General features: G+C 37.3%; 3 protein-coding genes and 1 pseudogene across 9 annotated transcripts; 2 read left to right on the forward strand and 2 right to left on the reverse strand.

The window, feature by feature from the left end:
* The first annotated feature begins 18 nt into the window (after nt 1-18).
* On the forward strand, nt 19-3,025 carry LOC104731300 (chromatin remodeling protein EBS). 2 transcript variants are annotated; one of them, XM_087478080.1, is made up of 6 exons: nt 19-600; nt 1,356-1,698; nt 1,794-1,862; nt 2,002-2,140; nt 2,634-2,695; nt 2,812-3,025. In XM_087478080.1, the coding sequence occupies exons 1-5, from the start codon at nt 504-506 to the stop codon at nt 2,658-2,660; spliced, it is 675 nt and encodes a 224-aa protein (XP_087334206.1). In that variant the 5' UTR covers nt 19-503; the 3' UTR covers nt 2,661-2,695; nt 2,812-3,025. The 2 variants fall into 2 exon arrangements, with proteins under 2 accessions (XP_087334206.1, XP_010448927.1); XM_010450625.3 differs by having other exon boundaries at nt 2,634-3,025.
* A 42-nt stretch (nt 3,026-3,067) lies between these two features.
* LOC104731301 (protein STRUBBELIG-RECEPTOR FAMILY 8) lies at nt 3,068-7,654 on the reverse strand. The gene is made up of 15 exons (XM_010450626.3): nt 7,051-7,654; nt 6,469-6,601; nt 6,283-6,354; nt 6,116-6,181; nt 5,957-6,028; nt 5,791-5,862; nt 5,628-5,699; nt 5,472-5,537; nt 5,328-5,393; nt 4,692-5,229; nt 4,344-4,615; nt 4,127-4,262; nt 3,900-4,039; nt 3,646-3,802; nt 3,068-3,560 (listed from the first exon to the last, which is right to left on the reverse strand). Exons 1-15 carry the CDS (start codon nt 7,148-7,150, stop codon nt 3,408-3,410), a joined length of 2,115 nt encoding a protein of 704 aa, XP_010448928.1. The 5' UTR covers nt 7,151-7,654; the 3' UTR covers nt 3,068-3,407.
* Nucleotides 7,655-13,237: 5,583 nt separating this feature from the next.
* Nucleotides 13,238-17,593, forward strand: LOC104731302 (hyperosmolality-gated Ca2+ permeable channel 1.2-like). 6 transcript variants are annotated; one of them, XM_010450632.2, is made up of 10 exons: nt 13,238-13,332; nt 14,078-14,428; nt 14,652-14,810; nt 14,927-15,062; nt 15,157-15,258; nt 15,410-15,529; nt 15,620-16,041; nt 16,128-16,698; nt 16,785-17,018; nt 17,117-17,593. In XM_010450632.2, exons 2-10 carry the CDS (start codon nt 14,115-14,117, stop codon nt 17,372-17,374), a joined length of 2,316 nt encoding a protein of 771 aa, XP_010448934.2. In that variant the 5' UTR covers nt 13,238-13,332; nt 14,078-14,114; the 3' UTR covers nt 17,375-17,593. The 6 variants fall into 6 exon arrangements, with proteins under 6 accessions (XP_010448934.2, XP_010448933.2, XP_010448932.2 ...); XM_010450631.3 differs by having other exon boundaries at nt 13,249-13,360; XM_010450630.2 differs by having other exon boundaries at nt 13,285-13,639.
* A 189-nt stretch (nt 17,594-17,782) lies between these two features.
* LOC147930379 (uncharacterized) lies at nt 17,783-26,700 on the reverse strand (annotated as a pseudogene).
* Between the last annotated feature and the right edge of the window lie 934 nt (nt 26,701-27,634).

A 27,634-nucleotide genomic window follows, 5' to 3' on the forward strand; every position in this document is an offset into this window, starting at 1 on the left:
GAGTGATGAGTGATGACCATGAAAATCAAATTAAATTTGTGTACTTTTTTTTTTTACCTCTTTTTTATCTGCACAAATATCTCGATCCAAATTCCAAAAACGACAGTAAAATTTTTGAAAATTATTCACTTTTTTCCCAATTTTACGGTAAAAGTCAGTCACAGGAAAAAGTAACAAAATTTCCAAATTTGTTAATAAGAGAAAATAAATAAATAAAAAAGGGCAAAAAAATAAATTGGGCTTTGGCAACAACAACAACAACAGTAAAACTCCCAAATTTGCAAATGACTCATCTTCTTCACCAGGAGAGAATCTAGGGTTCCAGATTTACTCTCTTCGTCTTCCTCTCTTCTCCCCTTCACTCTGATTTCACTTTCTTCCTCCTCATACCCATCGATCTACACATCCTGATCTTCTCAAAAGCCCCAATCTTTTATACATTTCGGCAACCCAAAAAAAACCTTACCTTTTTTAATTCCGGTTTGAAAAAAACCCTAGCTTCCATGGCGAAAACTCGACCTGGTGTCGCCTCGAAAATTAAGCCGGGGAGGAAGGAGCTGGACTCTTATACCATCAAGGGCACCAACAAACTTGTGAGAGGTAGTCTTATTTTTATCCTTCTCTTATCGTCACTTGTTAAAATTTAGACATTTTTGTGCATGTTTTTTGGGCATTTGAGGCTCAATTGTATGTGTTGAATTGATTGAGAGCTTAGATATGGAGTCTGTGTTGTTCAATGTCTGCTTGTGTGTGTTTTAGATGCATCCTTGTTTTTGGTTCTTTGTGTAGCTGTTTAACTGTGTATGTCACTGCTCTGTAGATAGGATTTGGAATGTGTTTGGTTTGTGCAGTGACGCGAAATGTGATATTTGGTAGCTCTCGTTGTTAAATCAGAGATACATTTCAGTGAATTGTTTTGATTTTGGGCTTTTCATCTGTAAATTTACTTACTTTGGATGGTTTCTATATAAGAAGTTTGTGTTTAGCTGGTTAAATGTGAAACATGGACCCTTTCTTTTGTTTGGTTTCGGTTTCTAGATTCATTGCATCTCTATCATCTGTAATGTAGCTCGTTATGTTTCTTGACGCAACAATATGAGCTTCCACATGTAAAAAGTTTCTTTTTTTCTTTTCCTGGTGACTAGGTGCATGTGTTATGGTCTAGGCATTTTTAGTAGAAGGGAGTGATGCCTTTAAAATTTGCAACCCATACTTTTGTTCATTTAAATTTAACCTTTCGTTGCTGAAAGAATGCTAGCTAGCTGTATAGGGTTACTAGTGTACAAAAGTCGCAAGCTTTCATATCAATTTACTAATGTTGGGCATGAACTAATCTTTGAGGTTATTTTCTGCAGTGGGAGATTGTGTGTTGATGCGCCCATCAGATGCTGGTAAACCACCATATGTGGCCCGTGTCGAGAAGATTGAAGCTGATGCTAGGAACAATGTGAAGGTGCACTGTCGATGGTATTACCGCCCTGAGGAGTCCCTTGGTGGTAGGAGACAATTTCATGGAGCCAAAGAGCTTTTCTTGTCTGACCATTTTGATGTTCAAAGCGCACACACCATTGAGGGAAAATGCATTGTTCACACCTTCAAAAACTACACGAGGCTTGAAAACGTTGGGGCGGAAGATTATTATTGTAGATTCGAGTACAAGGCTGCTACTGGCGCGTTTACCCCTGATCGAGTTGCTGTGTAAGTAGATTAATAGTAATTAGTTCAGAATTAAGTCTTCTTACCTGGTATTTCCATGATGTTTATTCTTTTGTGGCTTGTTTTTGCTTCTGAAGGTACTGCAAATGTGAAATGCCTTACAATCCAGATGATCTCATGGTGCAGTGTGAAGGCTGCAAAGACTGGTAATTGTTGATATTTGTCTTTCTATTAACTTCCTTACTCCTGATTCAATGGCAAAAGAGACTGAAGTTTTCTGTTTTTAAACTTACAAATTCTTTTCCACAAATTATTGATAATAAGCATTACAATTCGATGTTGTAGGTACCATCCTGCGTGTGTTGGCATGACGATTGAAGAAGCAAAGAAGCTTGATCACTTTGTGTGTGCTGAATGCAGTTCTGATGATGATGTCAAAAAATCTCAGAACGGGTTTAATTCATCTCCAGCTGATGATGTCAAGGTCCGTTTGTCTCTCTTTAGTCATCTCCTATATAGATGTTCTATCACTATTAACTTTAGCCTCTGCCCCTCTGTGTGCAACCGTGTCATTGACTTCAATTTGAGATCTGGAAAAAGTTACGAAACCAAATTTATGCACTGGCTTTAATGGTGCTTGCTGAGTGGGGGTATGGCCACTAGGATACAATTTATTGTTCTTGGTCCTGTAAGGATCTGATCTTTGCTTAAGGTTCCTCCAGGTCTAGCTGCAAAACAATCTGTCTGTTAAGGTTGTCAAAGATCCATTTTGTAATGCGTCTACTTCCATGAACTTGAGCATACTATAGATATCAGAGTTAGAAATCTCTATGACTGTTAACTGAGAGAATGATTTCAAATCGCCTTTCCACGATATTAGCTTCTAAAATGTCTGGCACTCAAAGGAACCCTTTTTTCTTCCTGTTTTGTGCCCAAAAGCTTGCCACTGATATTAACAGTGCTGTTGTTATCTTCAGGTGGAAACGAAGCGCAGAAAAAGATAAACGCTGGTTCTTGAAGATAAAAGCCACAGGGGATGGTAAGTTATAACTTGGAAGCTCTTTGGTGCAGATTTTAGTAATTTAGGGTTTTATCTTTGTCGGTCTTTGTCGTGGTGGTTGTGATGATGTTTGTATGGTGCGTTCCAAAACTTAGAAAATGTGAAAGCAGGAGAGAGATCGGAGAGATGATGAAGAAAATTATGTGGCTGAGTCGGTTGTATAGACTTCCCGTGGGGTTTAAGTTAACTTTAGGTTTGTTTATTATGGTCTGTTGTTTTGTCTGCTGAGAGCAGATGAACATGGACAACAAAAACTAACATCAGATCGATCTTCTCACTTCTTCTTAATCATGTTTCACTTTTCTTAAAGTATCAGACCAGTTTTATCTAAATTATTCAACAACCAAAGCCTTAATCAGGCAAAATTTGAAATATTATTAGCTGCAACTTGCAACAAAGGTTTCAGACTTGTTATTCGAGAGAAACAAAAAGGAAAAAGTACAAGAAAGATGATTGTAACATGGTTATGTACTCTAATTTGATCCTCACAGGAATACACACACATACAAGTTCTTTACTTTCGTCTGCACTGCACCAAGATGCTTTCTTTACTTCACCACCCCGCATCCCTTGGATCAGATTCTCTTTATGTATTTGAGCAAAACTCTCAATCTCTGGAGTTTTCAAACTGCTTTTTAGCTTCCAATGCAGAAATGACTCGAGCTTAAATGTTGATTTGGATCATCATTACTCAGAATGAGATATCAACGTGCTCGTGTTCAGGTGTCCTGTACGAAAATCCAGTGTCATCACTTGATCGTCGTTTGACAACACTTGCTCTCTGAACTAATCTCACTAGCTGTTGCACCACCTCTGACATTGGAGGCCTGAACTCTGGTTCCGGCTAAATTAACAAACAAAAAAAGAGAGATATGGTTACTTTTTTGGTTTTGTCCAACTCGAACATTATCAGAGTTTGAAGGATATACCTGAATACAGAGAGCAATGATATCAGCAAAACGAGAAAGTGACTTAGCTGGATACATGCCATTAAGAGAAGGATCAACCATTTTAGACAAAGCATCTATATCGTGAAGCTGCGGTGTAGCCCATCTCACTAGTGATTGCTCTGCTCTCGTCCTTGAGCTATCAAACACACATACACAAAGCACAGATTACTTGAGTGAAATCAAATCCATGGCTTTTGTTCAACATTGGCTACAAAAAAAAATGAAAAAGAAACCTGTCAAGAGGCTTCCGACCAGTTAGGAGCTCAAGCATTACTACTCCAAAAGTGTATACATCACTTTTGACAGTGTAAACTCCCGACAATGCAAACTCTGGAGCGCTGTATCCAAATGAACCCACTATTTGAGTTGAAACCTGTTGTTGACGTACATAAAACCAAGACAGACTTAGAAAATATTTCAGCAGTAGCTCAAAATCTGATTCTTCCTATTGTGTTATTACCTGTCTCTCAGTGTTAGGTGTCAATGCAGCTAAACCACTGTCTGATAAGTGAGGATTGAGTTCTTCATCTAGCAATATATTCGCCGATTTGAAGTTTCTATGTACAATTGAAGGCAAACAAACTTCATGCAAATACCTGTTACAACAAAAACAGAAAACTCCGGTTTAACATGAATGTTGTTCATTAAAGATAATAATCATAACAATTTGCACATACTCTAAAGCCTTGGCAGTTCCAAGTGCAACTTTAACACGCGCATTCCAAGTAAGGTTCATGCTTCTATCATCATTCATGTGAAGCGTATCATCTAGATTCCCATTTCCCACGTATTCATAAACTAGAAGACGTTGACCATGCTCGGTGCAGTATCCAGCCAAGGGAACAATGTTTGGATGTCTCAAGCGTGACATGTTTGAAACGGCTTCTAAGAAGTTATCTTCTTCTTGTAATGAAAGTGCTGCATTATCGATCTTCTTAATCGCCATTATCTAGAAACAGGTTACACACAGAAACTTAGTCTAAAGAAAGCATCTTAGTGTAGAAACCTATCAAGTTTTAGTTTACCTTTCCATTGGGGAACTCTGCTCTATAGACACGGCCTAAAGAACCTTCACCGATGATGTTTTCTTGACTAAAGCTGTTTGTTGCTACTTGCAGAGAGGAAACAGTGTACTGTGAAGCAGTGATTGGAGATCTTATTCTACTTATTGACCCGTTTTTCATAACCCGATCAACCGTTACTTTTTCTGCAGGCGAAGACTTCAAGTCTGCAACTGATGATACACTTTTAACCCTCTGCTCTTGCGTCTCAGTTGTTCCACTAAGTGGAAGACTTCTTTGAGCAGCTCTTGTGCTTCCTCCAACTTTTCTTTTTCTCTTGTGAAGGCACAAGTAAAGAATAAGTGCTACAATACCAGCAACAAATAGAGATCCGAACACTATACCAGTGACTACTCCACCAGACAAACCCTTGTCAGACTCTGAAGATTTCTCTTCAGTACCAATTTTGGGTTTCTTAGAAGAACCAGAAGGTTTCCCTTTTTTGCCAGGTCTGTCTGGTTGAGAAGAGGCAGGGACGTTATCAAAGGAGTTACCATCATATCTGTTTCATTTAGGAATATCAAAGACATAAATTAACAGTTTAAACTGAAACCAAACTCCAAAGTAAAGAACTTAACAGATTTGTTTTTGAAAGCTTACATTATGGTCTGAATAGAGCTAAGCTCCTTAGGTATGGATCCATTGAAACGATTGTTTGCAACATTTCTGCCAAGTAAACATATATGGTCAGTGTGATGGGGAAATTTATCTACTGTATTTGTTTATTTTCCTACTGAAACTTACAGAGTTTTCAAAGGTAAACCCGAGAGAACAACTATGGAACCTGTCAACTGATTGTTCTGAACATAACTGTCACAAATGAAGATATCATCATCATAAGGAATTCCCTTTGGCACTTCTTAATTCTCGTTGCAACAATGAAAGTTTGGAAGCACTCACAGAGCGGAAAGTTTGGACACTGTACTTAAAGAACTCGGAAGATCGCCACTGAAGTTGTTGTGAGAAAGGTCCCTGAATAAAACAACATTAGATCAATGGAAACTAGAAACTGGCAGTGATGACTATCAAGTCTATGGTAAAGAGATTGATAAAGAGATCTTACAAGGTTGAAAGTGATTTATGATTGGCAAAGATATCTCCTATCGACATTGAAAGTGAATTTCCACTTACATTCCTAGACCATAACATTTCAAAGTTTAATACCTGATCTAGCAAAAAGAAGTATGCTAGATCTCACACAATATGTGCTTCTATAATGGCAAACTCACATATACGAAAGAGAACCCATTGCAGATATGGAATATGGAAGGTTACCACTTAGGTTGTTCCTCGACAGATTTCTGCATTACAATTTCTGTCATCTGTTAGATTCAAAGTGAACACTGATAGTAAATACAATAAGAAGCAACGCAAACACATCAATTTACATGCTTGTGAGATTCGGCGGCAATTGATATGGAAGTGTATCATGGATGCTGTTACCACTAACATCCCTGTAACCAAAATGAGAGAGACCGAAGTTGTTGAATCAAAATCTTAAAAACACAAAGAATCAAACAAACAAAAAAACAGAGAACTTTCCAAAAGACAATACAATTTTCTGAGTGACATGAGGTCTGAAAGCAAGTATCCAAGAGTGCCAGAGACTCCTAAATCTGATATATCTCTGTTCCAATCACAACAACAAAAAAAAAAAAGGAACATTAGAAGACACTCCAGAATCAATCAAATCCATGCAAGTGGACATAATAAAAGAAACCAAAATCTTGAACTTTTTTACATAGTGACAACTGCTGAGCCCTCACAAGTAATCCCTTTCCATGACTCTCCACATGGATCACCACCACCATTTTTCCAATTGGTTAGCTGTGAAGGACTATTCAGTGAAGTATACAAAACCTGAAGTGCTTGAACTGCAATAAGACCAATAAGATGAGAACAACTCATATGTCAGTCAGATGAAACTCATCAAAGGATCTATAAAGAACCAAGAAAAAATCTTCCATAAAGTTACTATTTTGCCTTTTTGAGCTAAAAAAAAAGTAAGTAAACACATTAAAGTGAAGAAGAAAGATCTTAAATTTGGTGCCTTTTTTTATTTTACCAACCGGCATTATCATTTCCATTTCCCATTAGTTCCGGCGGCTTCTCAGGAAACAGATTGTCTCAAAATCATCAAATCTTACAAAACTCATCAAACAGAATCTGAAAAGGGTTTTATCATCTGAATCTAAAGTGATCAACTTTACTAAAACCCTTCAATCTCAGGTTCTCAAATCACAAAGAAATCCCAAAAAGAGATGATCAAAAACAGAGAAAGAAGAAAAAGTCACCAAAACTCATAAAAAGCTTAATACTTTACCATCAGATGGATCAGTAACACAAAGAACAAGAGAGAATCCAGAGATCGAAGCGAAGAACAGAAGCAAAACAGTGAACATAGCTTTATCTCCAGAAGCCATTAGCAGTGTCGGTGTGTTTGATCACGTACGAGGAGGAAGAGGACTAAGAAACAACTCCATGAAAGGGTCCAAAAGAGAGAATAGACAGTGACAGAGAAGAAGAAGAAGAGTAACAGTGAGTGCTGGGGGTAGTAGTAGTAGTAGTTAGAAGAAGCATCGCCATTAAAGAAAGGGATAGGTAAGTAGTAGTAAGAGGAGAGAGAGAGATTTGATTCCAAAGGCTTGCTCGAGTTATGAAGAGAGAGAAAACTATACTATTTTTTTAATTTCTGAAGTTTTTTTTTAATAATAAAACCTCTGTTTCTTCGTAGATTCATTCTACATTAATCTGATAAAAACGTATTTAAGACTTCATTTAACTTATAATGCAAGATTCTTAATACAAATGATTATACAAGTCTTTTTATATTCTTAGTGTAGTCACTATTATAATTGTGTGATTGAGATGAAATTGTTGAATTTCTTGACCCATTTGATCTGACTTGTGTTTGTGTTTGTGTCGGTGGGATTTTGGAATTTGCTTTCATTTTTTCCTATATATTATAAAGTTTTTTGTAAGTATAATTAGTATATATTATAAAATAGATTTTGAATAATATTATAAATGGGGAGTAAAAAAATAGTAAATTTGGGGGGAGGCAACATTTGACTCGCGTTCTTTTTGGGTTATTTTTGCCTTTTCTCTCTCAGTCTTGTTTTGCTTTTTCCAAAGCCTTTTTTATTTTGTGATTCTCTCTACTTGTGTTCTTGCATTCCTTATAGTACACCTTTTTTCTTTTCTTTTTCTCTGCCACATCTTTTTTTTTTTTTTTGTTAAAGGGTATTCAATTAATAAACATATAATGCTTAATGGGCTATTTCCGGAGTAGGCCCATATACATAAATCCCTAGGGTCCAACTCATTTACAGTTAACCAAAACTAAACCGATGGAAACAAAACCGGCCGGGTTCACAGACCGAACCAAACTAGGAACCATGAAACCCTAATCTGCAGAACGAAGAACTCGTTTGCAGCCGCCGCCCATACTTGCGGATACTCAGCCGGAACAGGACCTCCGGTGAGCCTGGACGACGGTAGCCGAACAGAGACGGTGATCCAAGATCCGTTTGCCGTCCTGCCACCGTAGAGCCGTTTTGGGAAGGAGGAAGAGATCCGATCTGCCTTTTGTCGAGGAGGTTTTCACGCTCAGTCGTGAGAGAGAGAGGCAGCAGGGAGTAGATAAGCGGGCCTTCGATGGTGGTTTAGCTTCGCCGGATCGGAGACTACCTCCCCTATCGTAACCGATCCCGCGAAGCCTCCAAGATCTCCAATCTTCCGATCTATCTGCCTTCTTCTCTCGTTCGTCGCCGTGAATCTCCCTCTTCCACTCCGCGTAGCAACTCCTTCGGCAGAGCTCTTGCCATCGGCGTCTCGCGGATTCTTCTCCTCTCCACTGCTCCCTTGATTTCGTCCATCAGCTTCGCCGGTAACATGCAAAGAGTCGCGAGTGAAGAACCATGGGCCGAGGGGTCCTCGCAGTCACCGGAATTGACGGAGGACCCAGATCGGAGCACATCTTCGAGTTAACTTCACACATTTGGTTACCAATATAATTTGTACTTGCTGGTGTTCAAAGCTCTCTCAATATTTTCATCATTTTTCCCCCCTAGTTTGATAATTCAGTTGACCTACTAATTCATAACGTTGTACGACATAAAATGTAAATGAAATTTGCCAAATTGGGTTTTATTGGTGAGAAAGATAAATCACATAGATATTTAAGTTGGCTGACTTTAAAAAGCAATGATTTGACAAATTATAAATATACAAATAAATTGCAAAAAAAAAAAAAAACACGTGAAGGTTGTTATAGTTTGCAAGTTTTTTTTTGTTTTTAATAACTTTAGAGAGAATAATTTTGTAAAGATCATATAGAGAAGCAAAAAACGAAAACGACATATATTTATGGACAAAAGTATATCGTGAAAACGACTAATAATAGAACTACATAGAGAGATATAGTAGTAAAAAGATATTGTCCACTCATGAAATCCATGAGCATAATGTTACCTTTTGGCCTGTTCTCATGTTATATTATTTTTTGTACTTTTATGAAAAATTATGGTTCCTCTTCTCAGTCTCAGAAGTTATTTTATTTATTAATCAATGAGTGTGTGTACATGTATATAAACTATATATGTATACAGATATCAGAATTTATACTTAAAAGGCTGAAAGTGAAATCATGTGTGGATCCAATCTGGCTTAATACACTATCTTATAATTATTGTTGACAGGTGAAGAAGAACATCAATGATTATTAAATCAACCTTTTCCCCATTTCATAATTGATTTTCTCTTTTCATTGTATATATTGTTATGTTTTTTTTTTCATACAAAAATGTTAAACGAGATTTGAATTTATATGGTAGAACCATACATGTCTTAATTATTACGGTCTTACCTAGAATAATTCGTTGGACACTGTAAAACATTAACTATTTTTTGTGTGGTTTTATGTTATTTTGTCACATTCATGTATTTTAAACTTTTGAAATTACTATTATTATTTGTAACTAAAATAAATAATTATTATCTTCTGTATTATCTTAGTGAATTCTGAAAAAAAAAACAAAGAACTAGAGGGATATATGGAAGAATTTAGACTGCTTGTTTAATGTACTGGAAGAGAGACTTTATTCCATGGAATGAAATCCCGTGATCTTGTCTTGGATTCTTTCAACGTGAAATCTATATAAATAATAATGTAGACAAAGTGTTACTGTTGCATGAAATCGTAACTTATTTGGAACAAGACTTGCATGCAGCGAAGAAAATTCATTTTACTGTTGCATGAAATCGTCATGTATACAAAGTGTTACTGTTGGAAGTTGGCACCCCAACAATAACCGATTATTTGGAACAAGATGAAAGCATGAAGACGTTCTGGTGCTACAAGACTGTGTTGTAGGACTCTGGAATATGTTTACGCGTTTTGGAGGAGTCACGGATATTGGATGACGTGGCAATACTTTTGAAGGCTTGGTAATTAGAGGACAATATATTATCATATTGGCTAATAGATTTGGACTTATCCTTGTTTAGGAAAGTAGGTCATAGGAGAGTTCCTATATATTGTATTATTAGACAAACATGTTGTTTGGCCGTTCAAGAAGAATTTTAGAGAACTAAGCGTGAAAGCTTTTAGGGTTCTTAGGGATTTTGGTTAGATTAAGAATTGGTCAGTGGTAAGTCGTGTTGACTGTGTGTAAATCTGATTAAACATATCTTGTAAGATTGTTTAAGTGATTCTTAATAAGAAAAGAAGTTCTTTTCTATATTGGCTGCATCTTTGTTTTTACACAAGAATCGGTTAGTGTCTCATTCGAATTCTTCTGCGAACTATTTGGGTTTCAGTTTTTGAATTAGAAGATGCAGCACCCGACATCATGGAGGTGCCTCTGCAACATTCTTATGGTTCTGGTTCTGCCAGATTGAATTTTGTGTTAGGATTGTACCAGATGGAGATGTTATCCTCGTCAAAACGTATATATACGACAATCAATAGAATCACCACCAAAAGCATATTCAAGTGGTTAAGCAGTGATTAGTATATCTGTATATGGGGGTAGACAGCTTCAGGTCGACCAATCTCTCAGGGATTGCTCAATTGAACCTGACACACTTGTTTATTTGATTAGTCCTGAGCACCCAACTGTTTGGCCCGCAATTGATTCTATTGTGGAGATTGTACGCAGCGTGTTTGTAGACAAAATTGGTCATGATGAAATTAGTCAGAAACTCGATATGTTATTTGATGGCATACCTTGACAAAATCACAAGGCAATACTCGCATAGTTGCATGAATATTTACTTGGAATAATAATGTATACAAAGTGTTATTGTTGCATGAAATCGTAACTTATTGTTTTATATTGATATCACGATCAGAAATTCATTTAGATGAGTTGTTGAGCTAATCATTTTAAACAATTGCATGCAGCGAAGAAAATTACAATCACATTAACTACATGTTTTCATATGTCAACCTTCTAACGAGTTTTTGATTTGTTGAGGCATCAAAATCACTGATATTTGTGAAGGACAAACTAGAGATTTGATTGGAGCTTTCTATATAGTCTTTACAACTAATATATTTCCAAATAGAGTACCTATAAGTGTATTCTACCTGAAACCACGTTTAAAAGTTAGTATATATGCTTTTCAAATACTTGATTTCGGAATAAATTCCTGTTTTACAATGAATCATGGAAAATGAGTTTTTGTTGTTGTTCATGATTATAACTTAACATACCTAATCACTTATAGAGATGAATACGAAAGTTTAACAAGTTACAACAACAAATATAAATGAGGACATGCCAAAGTTATTGTTGAGGAAATGAAAACGAAACTGTATATAAATCATAGAAGAAAACAAAACCAGTCCGTTGAACTGAAAGAAAATAACCTCTGAGCAACCAAACCAATTTGGTTGGAAGGATATGGAAATTTGTTCATCTTGCGCCCCTACTTAGGTCTATTTGAAAAGGGCCTTATCGGACTTAGGCCCATAATTTTATCGTTTGCTATACATTTATACTACATCAATCATGTAAAATTGGATTCGATATGTTTTTGGAGCATCGTTTGTTGATGTGTCAAACAAAATGGAGCATCGTTTGTGACGTTTCTTAGTTTTATTTTTATTTTTAATAAAGGTTATCGTTTGTGAAGTTTGGGATCAATATTTTGACAAAACATTGAACATTTATTTTCTCGTGGTGTATACTTGTAAATCTAAAACCTTTTGACCGATCGAATCAAACTGGTTTTTATATTAGTAGCAAATAAGTGGGTTCGAGATTCGAAGTTTCGAACTCAAAATATCCATGCACGTATAATGATGGTCGTGGCCACTAATAAGGTGAATGTATATATATAAGTTGCTAGAATATAATCTCCAAAGTTCAATAATTCAACAATTTCGTTTTTTTTCTTTCTTTTCTTTCGTTTATATTTGACTCCATTTTATAATTTAGTGGAGTATAAAAGAACACCGCATCTTGCATGATTATCATTAGCATAAAGTTCACACTTTAACAAAATTATAGTATAATTTACTCATTTAAGTATTGTCTTAAGAATCACCAATCACACGTTCGCGAGTGCGGTCATTACTTACTAACCTGTGTCCCCACGATAAGCGCATGGCTTACCCAATCGTAACGCTAGAATCTCTATAAAAGTTGGTACGTCACCACTACACTGGCTCGGATTGCGAGTGATCCAAAATATCTACCACAACATTTTTCTGCCCGTTACAAAAAGTCCATGATTCAACTAACCGTTACGAAATTCCAAAACTTAGCTACCACTCAATAAATTCTCATTATGTAAAACGCCAAACAATTGTTTCCTATATGATACTATTATCAATATTGTTTACACAAAAGAAACAATCATTAAATTACACCATTAACAAACAATCAGGTTGGTGACATTGTTAACTTCAACGAGCATAAGGATGACTACAAAAGAAACTTGTGAAAACTTGCTATTTTTGTGTGTTCTACTAAATTACTAAAAAAAATTGGTGATATTTTCTCACTTGGCACTTATTTTAATCGACAAACCAATATCCCTAGATCAACATCCAAAGTGAGAATACACTCTTGAAATAGATAAACAAGAGTACCTCGGATTACATTTTATTGTCGTCTTATTTTTTTTTCTACACAGGAAAAAAGAAAACAGCATAAACAAACTCGAGAAGGAAACATCAATGGATTAATTTATTCCCTAGGGGAAACCCACTTACTACAATTAGCAGCCCGACAATAATTATAAAAAATATATATACAAAGAAAATGATTTTGCGTCAATATCACAACTGATTAAAAAAGCTAACACAAAAGAAGATTCAGGATTACTAAATTAATTCTTTTTAACATAATAATATAATCGACCGACTAAATTACTTTGTTTTAGTATTAGGTGAACGTACGTAATAAGCCTTTCACAAAAAAAAAAAAAAAGGCCCCAACGGCACTAAGAATAAAATATTATTCCAAGTATTAAAAGAAAAAGACGATAATAATAAAAATATATAAAAATTGATACTTTTTGTTAAGCCAATGACAATGAGCGTCATAACATTAAAAAAAAAAAAGCTCTGTTCGTCTTCTTCTTCCTAGCGACTGTACGATCTCTGAAGCCTCAATCTCTTAGTTATATATCTTAAACCCTTCGTAACTGCTTCTCTTATCAGTTTCTATAGCGACATTATCCCAAACAGTTCTAAAAAAAAAAATAGCTTTTTTTTTTTCCTTAGGTTTATTAATTTCATACCTTTCTATGAGGTTTTAGGATTTGTGTGTTGCGTGTTACTAACTAATCTCACTGAAGAGATGGATTAGAGGGAAAAGATAAAGTTCTTAGCTTTGGATGTATCTCGAAGTGATCCAAAACAACTCTGTCTCTTTATTATTCCACTCCTCTGCTTTAGGGTTTCTCTTCTCAATTTGCTTTCTTCTCTCCTTTTTTTTAATTGAAATTACATCACTGGATCTCATTGTTTCGGTGGAGTAAATTTGAGGGTAGCTCACAAAAAGCTAACTTTTATTGATGCCCTTGAGTTGTTGTTTGTTTCATGTCTGGCTGGTACTTTTTTAATGTTTCTGTCAAAAAGATTCGAACTGTTTTGGAATTTTGGTGTTCTTTTGGGCTTGCTTCTAAAGTTTTGGCCTTTTACATGTTCTCTTATAATTAGCACTTGGGGTTTCACTTAGATTCTGAAGTTAATGCACTCTGAATTGTGAAGTTTCTAAAGATTTTGATTTGGTTCTAAGAGTTTAGCTTCTTTAGTTGATTTTAAATCAGCAAAGCTTCAATTTTTGAACTTGGGGTGGTAACAAGTTTGCTGCTTATTTGTGTTATTGTCACAGGTTGAATTGTTAGTTACGGGAGCAAGACTATTAAGAGATGGCGACACTTCAGGATATTGGTGTATCAGCTGGGATAAACATCCTCAGTGCTTTTGTTTTCTTCATTATCTTTGCGGTTTTGAGGCTTCAGCCGTTAAACGATAGAGTTTACTTCTCAAAATGGTACCTCAAGGGGTTAAGAAGCAGCCCTGCGCGTGGTGGTGCCTTTGCACAGCGTTTTGTGAATCTGGACTTCAGGTCTTATGTGAAGTTCTTGAATTGGATGCCAGAGGCTCTGAAAATGCCTGAGCCTGAGCTTATTGATCATGCCGGTTTGGATTCAGTTGTGTATCTCCGGATTTACTGGCTGGGGTAAAGTTATTAACTTTGTAGTTTCTTTGGTTTATGGGTTTGTTTTGGTTGATTTGGTCTTAGCCCAATCTAATTGACAAAGAAGCAAAAGGGTCACTATGTTGTATGCTATTTTTAGCAGTAGGAAGAGTAATATAAGTTTAGCAAAGGGTCAGGGAATTTTTTTTTTTTGTCTCCTTAATGATTTTATGAACATTGACTTTTGTTTTCTTTATATGCGCAGGCTTAAGATCTTTGCTCCAATAGCAGTGCTTGCTTGGGCAGTTCTTGTGCCAGTCAACTGGACAAATAACACATTGGAGATAGCTAAGCATCTAAGGAATGTAACTTCCAGCGACATTGACAAACTATCTGTTTCAAATATTCCAGAGTATTCAGTGAGGTGCGTTAGACCTTACCATCTTTTAAGTCTTTTATGTTTCCATCAGTCACAAATGGGTGTAGTCAGGTAAAGTTTTGAGCTACAATGACTTGACTTTATATTTTATATTTTGCCAGGTTTTGGACTCATATAGTAATGGCTTATGCCTTTACCATCTGGACTTGTTATGTTTTGAAGAAAGAATATGAGACAATTGCTAACATGAGGCTCCAGTTTGTTGCATCAGAAGCTCGTCGACCTGACCAGTTCACTGTAAGACTCCTTTCTTTCCCTAGGTTTAAACTCAAAACACTGAACAGAGTGTAAAGTTGTGGCCAGCGATCTAATATGTTGGGATTTGTGATAGGTTCTTGTTAGAAATGTACCTCCGGACGCTGATGAGTCTGTAAGTGAACTGGTGGAGCATTTTTTCCTGGTCAATCATCCTGATAACTACCTGACACATCAGGCAAGTTCCTTAGAAGCTTTAAATTTGAAACCTTTAAGTTTTCTTTGAATTATGATCTTCTTGAGATATAAGAACATAACAAATGTTGTGAGACTATGCTATGTTTCCTGAGTTCTAAATTTTATTAATTACGTCTGAATACAATATGTAGGTTGTATGCAATGCAAACAAGCTTGCTGATTTGGTGAAAGAGAAGAAAAAGCTGCAGAATTGGCTTGATTACTACCAGCTCAAATACGCTAGGAATAACACTCAGAGAATTATGGTGAAGGTACTTCATATAAATTCCAATCTTGATTTTTTTGCTTGTTTGTTATGTTCTATTAAGTTGACCCTTATCATGCTTTCCTACACAAACCAGCTTGGCTTTCTTGGGCTATGGGGTAAAAAGGTTGATGCAATTGAACATTACATTGCTGAAGTTGACAAAATATCAAAAGAGATTGGTAAAGAAAGGGAGGAAGTGGTGAATGATCCCAAGTCCATAATGCCAGCAGCGTTTGTTTCCTTTAAAACCCGATGGGCTGCTGCGGTTTGTGCTCAGACCCAACAGACACGAAACCCAACACAATGGCTGACTGAATGGGCTCCAGAACCGCGTGATGTGTACTGGTCAAATCTTGCTATTCCATATGTTTCTCTGACAGTAAGGAGGTTGATCATGCATGTTGCCTTCTTCTTCTTAACCTTCTTCTTCATCATCCCCATTGCGTTTGTACAATCTCTTGCTACCATTGAAGGGATTGAGAAAGCTGCTCCGTTCTTGAAGGTTATTGTTGAGGAGTGAGTTTCTTCTTCTTCACATTCTCTCTTCTTGACATTGAACAAACTAAAACATTGGACTGACTTGGTTTGATTTTTTTATGCAGTAAATTCATGAAATCAGTGATACAAGGGTTTCTACCGGGTATTGCACTGAAGCTTTTCCTTGCCTTTCTGCCATCCATTCTGATGATCATGTCCAAATTTGAAGGCTTCACGTCGATCTCATCTTTAGAGAGACGATCGGCGTTTCGATATTACATTTTCAACTTAGTGAACGTCTTTCTTGCAAGCGTTATCACTGGAGCTGCGTTTGAACAGCTTAACTCTTTTCTCAATCAGTCCCCAAACCAAATCCCAAAGACCATTGGTGTGGCGATACCGATGAAAGCAACTTTCTTCATCACGTATATAATGGTTGACGGCTGGGCAGGAGTTGCAGGAGAGATTCTAATGCTGAAACCTCTGATCATGTTCCATCTTAAAAACGCCTTCTTGGTTAAGACTGAGAAAGACAGAGAGGAAGCAATGGACCCGGGAAGCATTGGTTTTAACACTGGTGAGCCTCGGATACAGCTCTACTTCCTTCTTGGTCTTGTTTACGCTCCTGTGACACCGATGCTTCTTCCTTTTATCTTGGTCTTCTTTGCCCTTGCTTACATTGTGTATCGCCACCAAGTAAGTTTCTTCCTTCCTTCCTCAGTTGGGTCGAACCGTGTTTTAAAGCAGATTCTTGAACATCCTTTTTTTTCTGTTTCTGTCAGATCATAAATGTATACAATCAAGAATACGAGAGCGCAGCAGCGTTTTGGCCAGACGTTCATGGACGAGTAATAGCAGCATTGGTAATATCACAGTTGCTTCTGATGGGACTATTGGGAACCAAGCACGCTGCATTAGCTGCACCTTTTCTCATTGCTTTACCTGTGCTTACCATCGGTTTCCACCACTTCTGCAAAGGTCGTTATGAGCCAGCTTTCATCAGATACCCTTTACAGGTTTGTTCTTTCTTCCAACATCCACTTCACATTTTTAGATTCCTCAGTCATATACCAAAATGTGTATCATTTTTGTATTTGTTTTCATTGTGTTACAGGAAGCTATGATGAAAGATACACTGGAAACCGCAAGAGAGCCAAACCTGAACCTTAAAGGCTACTTGCAGACGTCTTATATTCATCCGGTTTTCAAAGGCGATGAAGAAGATGATGACATTGATGACAAGCTTGGAAAGTTTGAGGATGAAGCCATCATTGTTCCAACCAAACGTCAGTCGCGGAGGAATACTCCAGCTCCTAGCAGAATCAGTGGAGATTCTTCACCGTCTTTGCCCTTTAGTGGTAAACTAGTCTAAGAGAAGAAGCTTTGTTCAATGATCAGATGAAAGTATATATTATTACATATGCTACTTTCAATATGTACATATATAGAGAGAGAGAGGATACAAAAATGAGAATATTTGCCTAAGGTTTGTGATGTTCATAATGGCTTAACGATTTTGTCGATGGGGTGATGACTGGTTCCTACATTTGGGAGTCGTCTTATATTAAAAGATCGATTTTATTGTCGTAAATCATTATTTTAGCTTAAGTGTTTTAACTACTTTAAAACTGTTTTACAAAGAGTGAGTTTTATTATTGTTTCACAAAAAATATCCCTATATATTAAAAAGAATCATTTTTGAAAAAAAACTGAAGTGTTGCCAGAAAGCTATGTGCCCAATTTATTTTTTATTTTTTCCACAAAAGTAAATTTATTTCATTTAAAGAGAGTCATTACAAATGCTGTGGCTTAGCCAGACTGGTATAGTACCAGAATCAGAATAAAAATCATTAGTTAAGCAACCAAATTTTGCTAAAGTATGAGCTGCACTATTACATTCTCTCTTTACAAATACAGCAGAAATTGATTCAAATTTGGAAAACCAAAAATTAATGTTATGTATAAAATTTGCTAGAGATCTATTTCTTTGAGTTCCATTAAGCGTATTGATTAAATTTACAGAATCTCCTTCAAAAATTATGTTTGTGTAACCAATGGTTGATGCTTGTTGAGCTGCAAGAATTAATGCCTTAGTTTCTGCCTCCAGGGGAGATGCAGCATATCCAAGTATAGAAGATCCCCAGTTGAGAGCCTGGCCTTGATAATTGCGAATAATCCATCCTCCAATAGCTTGGGATGTGTTTCTGTTAAAACCTGCATCAAAATTACATTTCACCGTATCTTGTGGAGGGGGCTTCCATTTTGTTTGATCTTGAGAGAAGACCTGAAGATTTTTTCTGATATGCTTTAAAGTTATCCATTCATTTGTCTCTGCTTGAGCTTGTAGAACAGTTTGAGTTGCACTTTCACGGAAATTGTTAAAGATAGTGTTATTTCGTGCTTTCCAAATTCTCCAAATGAGCCATAATGGTTGTAATGCAGTATGAGGAGAGATGTCTTGACGCCTTGAAAATTCAATCACATATGAGATATTTTCCTCTGCATCATCAGATAAATGTTCTAAATTTAAAGCAGAGGTATTTGAGAAACGCCACGCTGATATAGCAAAAGGACATGAGAACAGGGCATGATTTATAGTTTCATCATCTAGTCCGCATCTGCTACATTTTGGATTAATATCCATTCCTCTCGCTTGCAATCTGGTTGTTGTAGGTAAGGCTCGTGAGATGGTCCTCCAAAGAAATGCTTTATTTTAGGCATAATGTTTAAGCCCCATAGTTTGTTTTTGAGTTTAATAGATCCATATGGAACACTATAAGGAGGATTAGAGTTAGAAGGATCATGAGTAAGTAGCCAATAGCCTGACCTAACAGTGTAGTCTCCAGAAACAGAGTAGTTCCAAATCAGCTGATCATGTCTATCATGCTTTGATAAGAAGGTGTTTTTGACAGAGTCTTGATCCTCATTTGCAATCATATTTTCAATTTTTTGGTTGTCCCATGATCGTGAATCCTCTTCACGGATAATCAAATCTTGGAGTAGGAATTATTCTTGTGATATACGGGGATTCAATGGGCGAGGAGGATGTGTGTTAATAAAATTATCAACCCCACCTCGTATTGAATGGCCGTCGCCAATAACAAAACGTGAACCTTTTTTAATAAGGTCGAGACCAGTTAGTAATGAAGACCATCCGTATGATTGTGAACGTTTAGGTGTTGCATCAAGAAGAGAACCATCAGGATAGTATCTTGCTTTCATTACACGAGCAAAGAGAGAGTCTGGGAACTGTAACAGACGCCATGCTTGTTTTGCAAGAAGAGCATCATTAAATTTCTCCAAATCTCGAAAGCCTAGTCCACCCTCTTTCTTTGAAATCTGTAACTTCTTCCATGATATCCATGGGATTTTGCGGTGATGTGTGCTTCTATCCCACCAAAAGTTCATTAATAAAGACTCAAGGTCAGATGTGACTCCCTTTGGTAACTTGAAATAGGACATGGCATAGACAGGCATGGAGACTGCAACCGATTTGAGCATTACCTCTTTACCTGCAGGTGAAAGCTTCCTTGTTGTCCAGTGTGATGTTCTTTTTTTAACTCTGTCAATTATATTTTCAAACATTTCATTCTTCTTCCTACCAAACTGTTCAGGTAGACCAAGATATTTACCCCCTCCACCATGGTGTGAGATTTTTAAAATGGTTTTAAGTCTATTCTGTGTTGTGCCAAAAACTCTCGATCCAAAAGTGATCATAGATTTATCTGTGTTAATTTTTTGACCTGAATAGTGTTCATAGACATCAAAAACATCCCGCAAGGCTTGACAATTTTTCTTATTGGCTTGGCAGAAGAAGAGTGAATCATCAGAAAACTGTAGATGAGTGATGCGTGGTACCCCATTACCAATCTTTACTCCCTTGATATCACCATCTTTGGCATAGGAGGTAATGAGATGACTTAGCATATCAGAGCACAGGATAAAGAGATAAGGAGACAGGGGATCTCCTTGATGGATCCCTCTTTCAGGTTGGACAAGTCCATGAGGTGAGCCATTTATAAGGACTGAATACGTGGTTGAGCAGACAGCAGCCATAATCCAACTGATCCATCGATCACAGAATCCAAATAGCTTGAGTGTTGTTTTTAAAAAGTTCCATTCAACTCTGTCGTAGGCTTTGCTTACATCAGTTTTAACAGCCATGTAAGTTTGTGAAACACGTTTTCGAGATTTCAAAGAATGCAATACTTCATGTGCAATCATAACATTATCCTGAATAATTCTGCCCGGAATGAACGCAGCTTGTGATTCAGAAACTATGCTATCAAGGTGAGGCTTGAGGCGCTTTACAAGACATTTAGAAATAATCTTGTATAAGACATTGCAAAGTGAAATTGGACGGTAGTCTGAAAGCGTTGTGGGATTGTCAACCTTTGGGATCAGACATATATTCGTGTGGTTAATGCCTTGCGTCATTGTAGAGGTTCTGAAAAAATTTTGCACTTCCCTAATCACATCCTTTCCGACGATTGACCAACAACGTTTATAGAATCTTGCCGTAAGCCCGTCTGGTCCCGGGGCACGATCATCCCCAATTAAACTTACTGCTTCGTAGATTTCTTGGTCAGAAAAATCTCTTGTGAGAGAAATATTGATCTCATTTGTAACTTTCTGTTCAAAGTCCGCAAAGTCATTTGGTGTAACAGAGTGACCATTTGTGGAGAACAGGTTTGTGAAAAAATCTTGTGCGTGTTCACCTATCTTTTTATCTCTGTGTATAAGAAATCCTTGATCATTGTAGATTGAGATTAATCTGTTCCTTGAGGATCTGGTTTTTGCACATGCGTGAAAATAGCTTGTGTTTTGATCGCCTTATGCAATTGTTTGGTTTCTACTCTTTTGCTTCCAGTGCTTTTCCTCATCATTGTATGCTTTGGTAAGAGCAGTTTGAATGTGTGGAACACTTTGTCTCTCAGCTCGCACAGTACTTTCCATGGCTGTATTTAATTGAGAATGTAAAGCTCTTATGCGTGTATCCGCATTTAATTGTGATATATGTTTCAGTTTTGCCATGTTTTTCTGACAGTTTGAGATTCTAGACATGATCGTTGTTGTTGAGATATCAGAATCTTTTTCCCACCCTTCACGAACCGTGTCTGTAAATGTTGGCAGCTCACATAATCTTTTATCAAAGAAGAAAACCTTTTTACGTTTTTCTTTCTGCAAGTTTAGTTGGAGAGATAAAGGGCGATGATCGGAGCCTGAGAAATCCATAAAGTTAAGTATCGCATTTGGGAAAGTAGCTGCTCCATTACTATTGATCAAACAACGATCCAAACAGCATCTGATAGTGTGTGTATACCATTCACCAACCATGTAAATTTATCACCTCTTGAATTAATATCATCCAAGTCACAGGCGGAAATCATACTTCTAAAGTTTCTGAATGTCCACTCATCTCTGTTAGGACCACCCATTTTTTCTTGATTGTTTCTAATCTCATTAAAATCTCCAATTAAGATCCAAGGGTCAGATCGATGAAGAGATATATTTTTGAGATAGTCCCATAAGTGATGCCTTTCACTCTGAGATGGATGGCCATACAAACAAGACAAATAGTAGTTAATATTATTATAAGTTACTGATACATCAATGAGCCTCTCATCCTTAGAAATTAAGGAGAGAGATACATTGTTATTCCACATAAGAGCTAAGCCACCACTCCTGCCTAGAGGGGGCTGAGTTATAATGTTAGTAAATCCTAAATCATCCTTAAGTTTACATACCATATCACACTTATTTAAAGTTTCAATGAGAAATAAAACATCACACTTAGATAGTTTACATAATCGTTTTATAGTAGCAGACTTTAATGGTGAGGCAAGGCCTTGGCAATTCCAGGAGATCATCTTCATGGAGGAAACTCTAGGGGTACCGGGCCCCCCGCGCCTCCGTCGAATCCAGCATTGGCCGAGCATGAATCAACTGAACTGTCTATCTTTACCTGCTTCCGGAGATGGCTCAGGACCACCCTCTCTTCCGCAGCATTAGCATTGTTGAAAGCTGTTTCAAAACTCACCCTTTTGCGTCTGTGAAAGAGAAAATTAGGGATCGCATTGTCTGTACTGTCTTCAAAGAAAACCTTTGGCGTGTACTTCGCATGTAAGTATCTAAGTCGTTCTGCAGTGAGTTCCGTATCCTCAAAGACACTGGGGAGATCCGCTGAGTGAGAGGAAATGGGACCGTGATCACAAGCAGGACCCGTAGGAGGGGCCATATGAATACCCGGGATATCCACTGCAGGAGACATGGTATTGGTATCGTTCGCATCCTCCATATTATTATCGTCATCCGGATGATCACCACCATCATTATCATCACCAGGCACATATGGATCCTCATCATCAAAGGTAAGTGGGCATTCCTTGACATCGTGTTTCAGACTCCCACATTGGTTACAGAAGTTACGGAGGCGTTCAAAGCGAAACGTAACAAGAGTGTTCTCGCCAGGCGTGAACTGAACATTTTTTTTTAAACGAAGGGGATTGTCTATATTCCAATCTATCTTAACCCTAACCGCTCCTACTTGATTGACATTCTCATCGTAATCTACTTCCGTCACATACCCTAAGCTATTTCCAATCCTTCTAGCCATGACATTTGTTAAGTACAGAGTTGGAATACCTTGAATCTGGATCCAAAAGGGAATGATCTTCATCTCGTTCTCAGTCAAGTTCGGGTACCAGCGGTGAGTTGTAACCATCCAATTGTTAAATGACCACGGACTGCGTCGCAGAACAAGATTCATTGTTTCCTCAGATTGAAAACGAAATTGGACTCTTCCTCTGTCAATGATACGCCCTATACACTCCTCAGAGAATCCCCATACCCGGGGCATCTGACGGATGAGAGCCCGTAAGTTTTGTTTACGGGGGTTGACAGGAGTGACCACAAGAGAGTATCTATTAATAGCGGCGGCTCTGGAGACAAACTCTGAGGGCAGAGTAATTGGGGCATCATCAATCCCCAAATCTAGCTCATGGTGTGTTTGTGGGTGACAAAGTGATGGTCGGTGAACGGTTGGGTCTGACTAGCGGGATTGAAAACAGAGGATTTATATAGGAACATCAATGGCGGTTTTTGAAAGTGGCTATCCCCCGCAGAAACAGGGAGAAAGAAACTGTCAAAATTAACTGACAGAGATAAACCGCCAACAAAATTCTGGAAACACAAGTGTTTGATTTTGTCGGTAGAAACAGGACTCCTAATCGGAGAAAATTCCGGCAACGCCGGAGAAAACCCCAAAGGGTGTGATCGCCACAAAAATCGCCTCTAGAGAGAGATGACATCTCTTTTTTTTTTTGTGCCCAATTTATTACTTGTCTTTAATATTCTATAATATTAAATAAAACTGTCATTGCTATTTAATTTATTTATATACACAATATTTTGTTCCTATAAATTCTAAAATTGGTAAATAAATATTATCACCTACATGTTTTCCAAATTATTTTCAAAACCTATGTATTATAATATGATAAAAAATTATAACATAAGATGTAAAAAATATATATTTAAATTATATTTTCAAAAATAGAAATAATATTATTTCTTATTATTTAAAATTTTTTGACCAAAAAAAAATTTAATTTCGAATAATAGATATTGGAAAATCTTTAAAAAACAGTTTGACAGCATCTTAAATTTATTTTAAACTATAAAATATTAAAACTTATGAAAATCCTAATTTTCAGTTTTCCATATAGAAAGTTTCTGATATATAAGACTAACGTATATTAAAGATTCTTTAATTTCAAAATTAACATATTAAAATATATAAAATCTCATATATATTAATATTATTTCTTAAAAATTTTGAGGGACGGGTTTTTGTAGATAAAAAAATATTATATCTCTTATAGAGTATGGCTATCGGGACGGGTTTGACCCGCTTAAGAATTTAGGTCATTTGTTCCGAGAAGTTTTAATCTTTTTGATGGTTTTTATCCGTTTTATAATTTACAAGTTTTCTATAATTTTGATTAATCACTAATTCGGTAAACGTTAGATTCGGATATGTTGTTTTGTGAATCTAAAATTTATGCTGAAAACTTTATTATTTCAAAAATCACAAACCGAATGAAACCAAACTAATATAAGTTTGAACTGTAAATGATTTAACAAATAATTATATCTATAAATGTAACTCTAAGTGTACATAATATATTACAAACCTTATAGTAAACATAGTTTTTAAAATTAATCACGCATGTACGTGCGGGTCCGTATCTAGTTATTTTCTATTTGCAATGCATTTTTTACACCAAAATTTTCTAATTTACCTTTAACTAAACCTAATTAAATAGAGACATATGTATATAATTCAATGTTTTATTAATTTATGTGAAATGTGTCAAAACGTGAAAGAGAAGGAGTACTATTGTATATGGTTTTCAAACTTGGTTTAAAGTCACTAAAGTATTCTATTCCCATGGTTGAATAAAATTGTTGAATACAAACAAATCTATAAGTTTCCAAAACCTCTTTGAAACAACCCGACCTTTTTTTATTTTATTAATAATTAAATACAATATAAACAATTATGCAGCCTATACTACTAAATTAAACCAACCCAAACCACGACTCCTCATTAAACCAATAACAACCAGTACACACAGCGGAAACATACCAAACATACAAAACCATTACAACATCAATACAACAACAATCCTAAGCATTATATCCATCAACCTAGCATATCTCTATCCAAGGTTCCAACAATATATCCAACAATCCAATAACACACAAACGAGACCCTAGATCATCCTCCTCCTCATCGCCATGATTCCACATCACAAACCTGCAAACCACAAACAACAATTGAGATGCGTAAGTATTATCACAAATACTTAGTTAGGCAATCCTCCCATCTACTGGGCTATACACACAAGCAAATTAGAAACCAATGCTTAACAACTGACAACCAAACACAAACAAACCAGGAAAATCACGAAACAAGCAACTTGGTGTCGACCGACACCAGAGAGGTGTCGATCGACACTGGCCAAACATGGTGTCGACCGACACCTAACTGGTGTCGATCGACACTCCCTTCGTAGACGCGAACTGCACGAATCCGAACGACGAACATCCGTTCCAATCCGCCTACAATCTGTCCCAAACTCTCCCAAAAGCCTCAGGAACCTATAATAACCATAACACAACCACCACAAGCAAGAACAACACCACAAAATACAACAAATCAAGCAAACAAAAGATTCTCAGGCTTAGATAAGCCATGGTCATGCACTCACCTTATCAACTGATTATAACAACCAATACAACCAGTTGAGACCCTCCTAACGTCTGAAACAGCCCAGAAACGCCCTATAACAAGCCACACAACCAAAAACGACTTATAGCAAAACTGGACAGAAACATCAGAAAAGAACAGTCTCAAAGACGAAACCCTAAAATGAAAACCAACCGTTAACTACCAAATCGCTCCGGTGAAAAGCTATCCCTAGACGTCACGAAGCTTCCCACAAAATTTCAGCACGATCAGGAACCATAAGAGACCACGACCTCAATTACAATCCCCGATGGTTCCAACTCGCGTCTGAGAAAATGTGACTCACGAAACTGCCAATAACGCATCGATTTTAAATCCAAAATTACTTCTGTAAAAAGGAGAATGACGATGAAAGACTTGGGAATAAACCTAATAAATTTCATTACCTTTAAGAACGATTTGATATGCCGAAACTATTTCCTCCCAAACCCTAACGATTCTGCTCTTTCTCCTTTAATCTTCTTCACACCACAATAGGCTCTCTCCTCTCTCTCTATCTCTGCAAACGGCGATCAGACACCCTAAAACCCTTAATTTTTCGCTTCTCCACTTATATACTCAGTTTAGATAACTAAACCAAACCAACCAAACCAAAATCGCGAATTAAAACAAACCCGAGGAACCCAGAAATAGTGGTGTCGATCGACACTCCTACCAAAACTGCATAATCCGGTTCGCGGATGTTACTATTCTCCTCCACCAATAAGGATTCGTCCTAGAATCCCGCAACACCGTCCATCCGTCAAGGACCTCCGTGCCACCGTCAACACGGCCCGCACGTCCTCCGACCGGACTAAATACCGTCAGCTAAGGTTTCCCGTGCACTATCGCAACAGCCCGCACACCTCCGACTGAACCATGAGGTCTCCCTCTAGTCAATATACTCACATCTTAGACATTATTTGCTCACAGCTCAGTGCTTCTCCCGTCCGTGGTCGCAACCAACGAATCATGCCGGCTCGCTATCAGGCTAACCACCTTAAGCTACGGCATCCAGGAAGTCACTCACACTCCCCCGCTCTCAGGTCGCAACCTTCGAGTCATACCGGCTCACTGTCAGGCCATAGCCTACAGCTACGGTATCCAGGGAGTCTCACATGCCCACTCCCCCCGCTCTCGGGTCGCAACCCTCGAAACATACCGGCTCACTGCCGAGCCGCGGCTCACAGCTACGGTATCCAAGGAGTCTCAAAATCCCGCTCTTGGGTCGTCACCCTAAAGCGCGCTCTCGGATCGTCATCCGAAGCAAACATACCACTCCCACTCTCTGGCCATAAAGTCCATCGAGCTATCGGTATCACATGAGTTGGGCCCACACAATCCTGAGCAAACAAGTCTGATGTCATCAAGTATCTCCCGACTAGATCTACCTCAACTCTTTCCATTAATAGGCAAGATTTAACTATTCATAAAACTTCCCATTTTTAGAAACTTTCCTTTTAAATTGACATTCTATTTATGGAAACTTTCCATTTATAGCAACCTTCTATTTATGGAAACTTTCCATTTATAGAATTCCCGAGCTATTTCCTTTCCACATGATACACGAGTCAAAAATCCAAATGAACTCCATTTGCAATACATCCACTTCCACAAGTCACCGCCAACGGTATTTCCCGATACCGGCATGATCCACCACTTTCTAACAACTTCCAATAGCCAACTGCACCTTCCGCACAGAAACTAAAAACACTACACAACTAACAACATAAAAAAAAACAACTTACCATGGAATCTCATTGAAGGCTCGAAGAGGATGATACTAGGACTCCATACCACATGCAAATTGACTAACTACTCATAATCAATTCCATCACACAACATCATGCATCCAACAATAAGAAAATAATTCAACCAATTAAATTTCCTTAAACCACTCTAAACAATCCTAGAACCGTAAAGGCTCTGATACCAAAATGAAACAACCCGACCCTTTTTTTTTATTAATAATTAAATACAATATAAACAATTATGCAGCCTATACTACTAAATTAAACCAACCCAAACCACGACTCCTCATTAAACCAATAACAACCAGTACACACAGCGGAAACATACCAACCATACAAAACCATTACAACATCAATACAACAACAATCCTAAGCATTCTATCCATCAACCTAGCATATCTCTATCCAAGGTTCCAACAACATATCCAACAATCCAATAACACACAAACGAGACCCTAGATCATCCTCCTCCTCATCGCCATGATTCCACGTCACAAACCTGCACACCACAAACAACAATTGAGATGCGTAAGTATTATCACAAATACTTAGTGAAGCAATCCTCCCATCTACTGGGCTATACACACAA

This window comes from Camelina sativa, chromosome 12, assembly GCF_030686135.1.
Source record: "Camelina sativa cultivar CO46 ecotype springtype chromosome 12, ASM3068613v1".
Taxonomy (NCBI): domain Eukaryota; kingdom Viridiplantae; phylum Streptophyta; class Magnoliopsida; order Brassicales; family Brassicaceae; genus Camelina; species Camelina sativa.

What these genes read in the sequence shown, in the direction of transcription:
- LOC104731302 (XM_010450632.2), top strand. Translation starts at nt 14,115, where the DNA reads ATGGCGACACTTCAGGATATTGGTGTATCAGCTGGGATAAACATCCTC. An exon ending in CTCAGAGAATTATGGTGAAG is followed by an intron (nt 15,530 to 15,619) that starts GTACTTCATATA and finishes TACACAAACCAG; the next exon opens with CTTGGCTTTCTTGGGCTATG. An exon ending in TTGAAGGTTATTGTTGAGGA is followed by an intron (nt 16,042 to 16,127) that starts GTGAGTTTCTTC and finishes TTTTTTATGCAG; the next exon opens with TAAATTCATGAAATCAGTGA.
- LOC104731300 (XM_010450625.3), top strand. Translation starts at nt 504, where the DNA reads ATGGCGAAAACTCGACCTGGTGTCGCCTCGAAAATTAAGCCGGGGAGG. An exon ending in ACCCCTGATCGAGTTGCTGT is followed by an intron (nt 1,699 to 1,793) that starts GTAAGTAGATTA and finishes TTGCTTCTGAAG; the next exon opens with GTACTGCAAATGTGAAATGC. An exon ending in CTCCAGCTGATGATGTCAAG is followed by an intron (nt 2,141 to 2,633) that starts GTCCGTTTGTCT and finishes TGTTATCTTCAG; the next exon opens with GTGGAAACGAAGCGCAGAAA.
- LOC104731301 (XM_010450626.3), bottom strand. Translation starts at nt 7,150, where the DNA reads ATGGCTTCTGGAGATAAAGCTATGTTCACTGTTTTGCTTCTGTTCTTC. An exon ending in GGTCGGAAGCCTCTTGACAG is followed by an intron (nt 3,803 to 3,899) that starts GTTTCTTTTTCA and finishes TGTGTTTGATAG; the next exon opens with CTCAAGGACGAGAGCAGAGC. An exon ending in TCATTGCTCTCTGTATTCAG is followed by an intron (nt 3,561 to 3,645) that starts GTATATCCTTCA and finishes TTGTTAATTTAG; the next exon opens with CCGGAACCAGAGTTCAGGCC.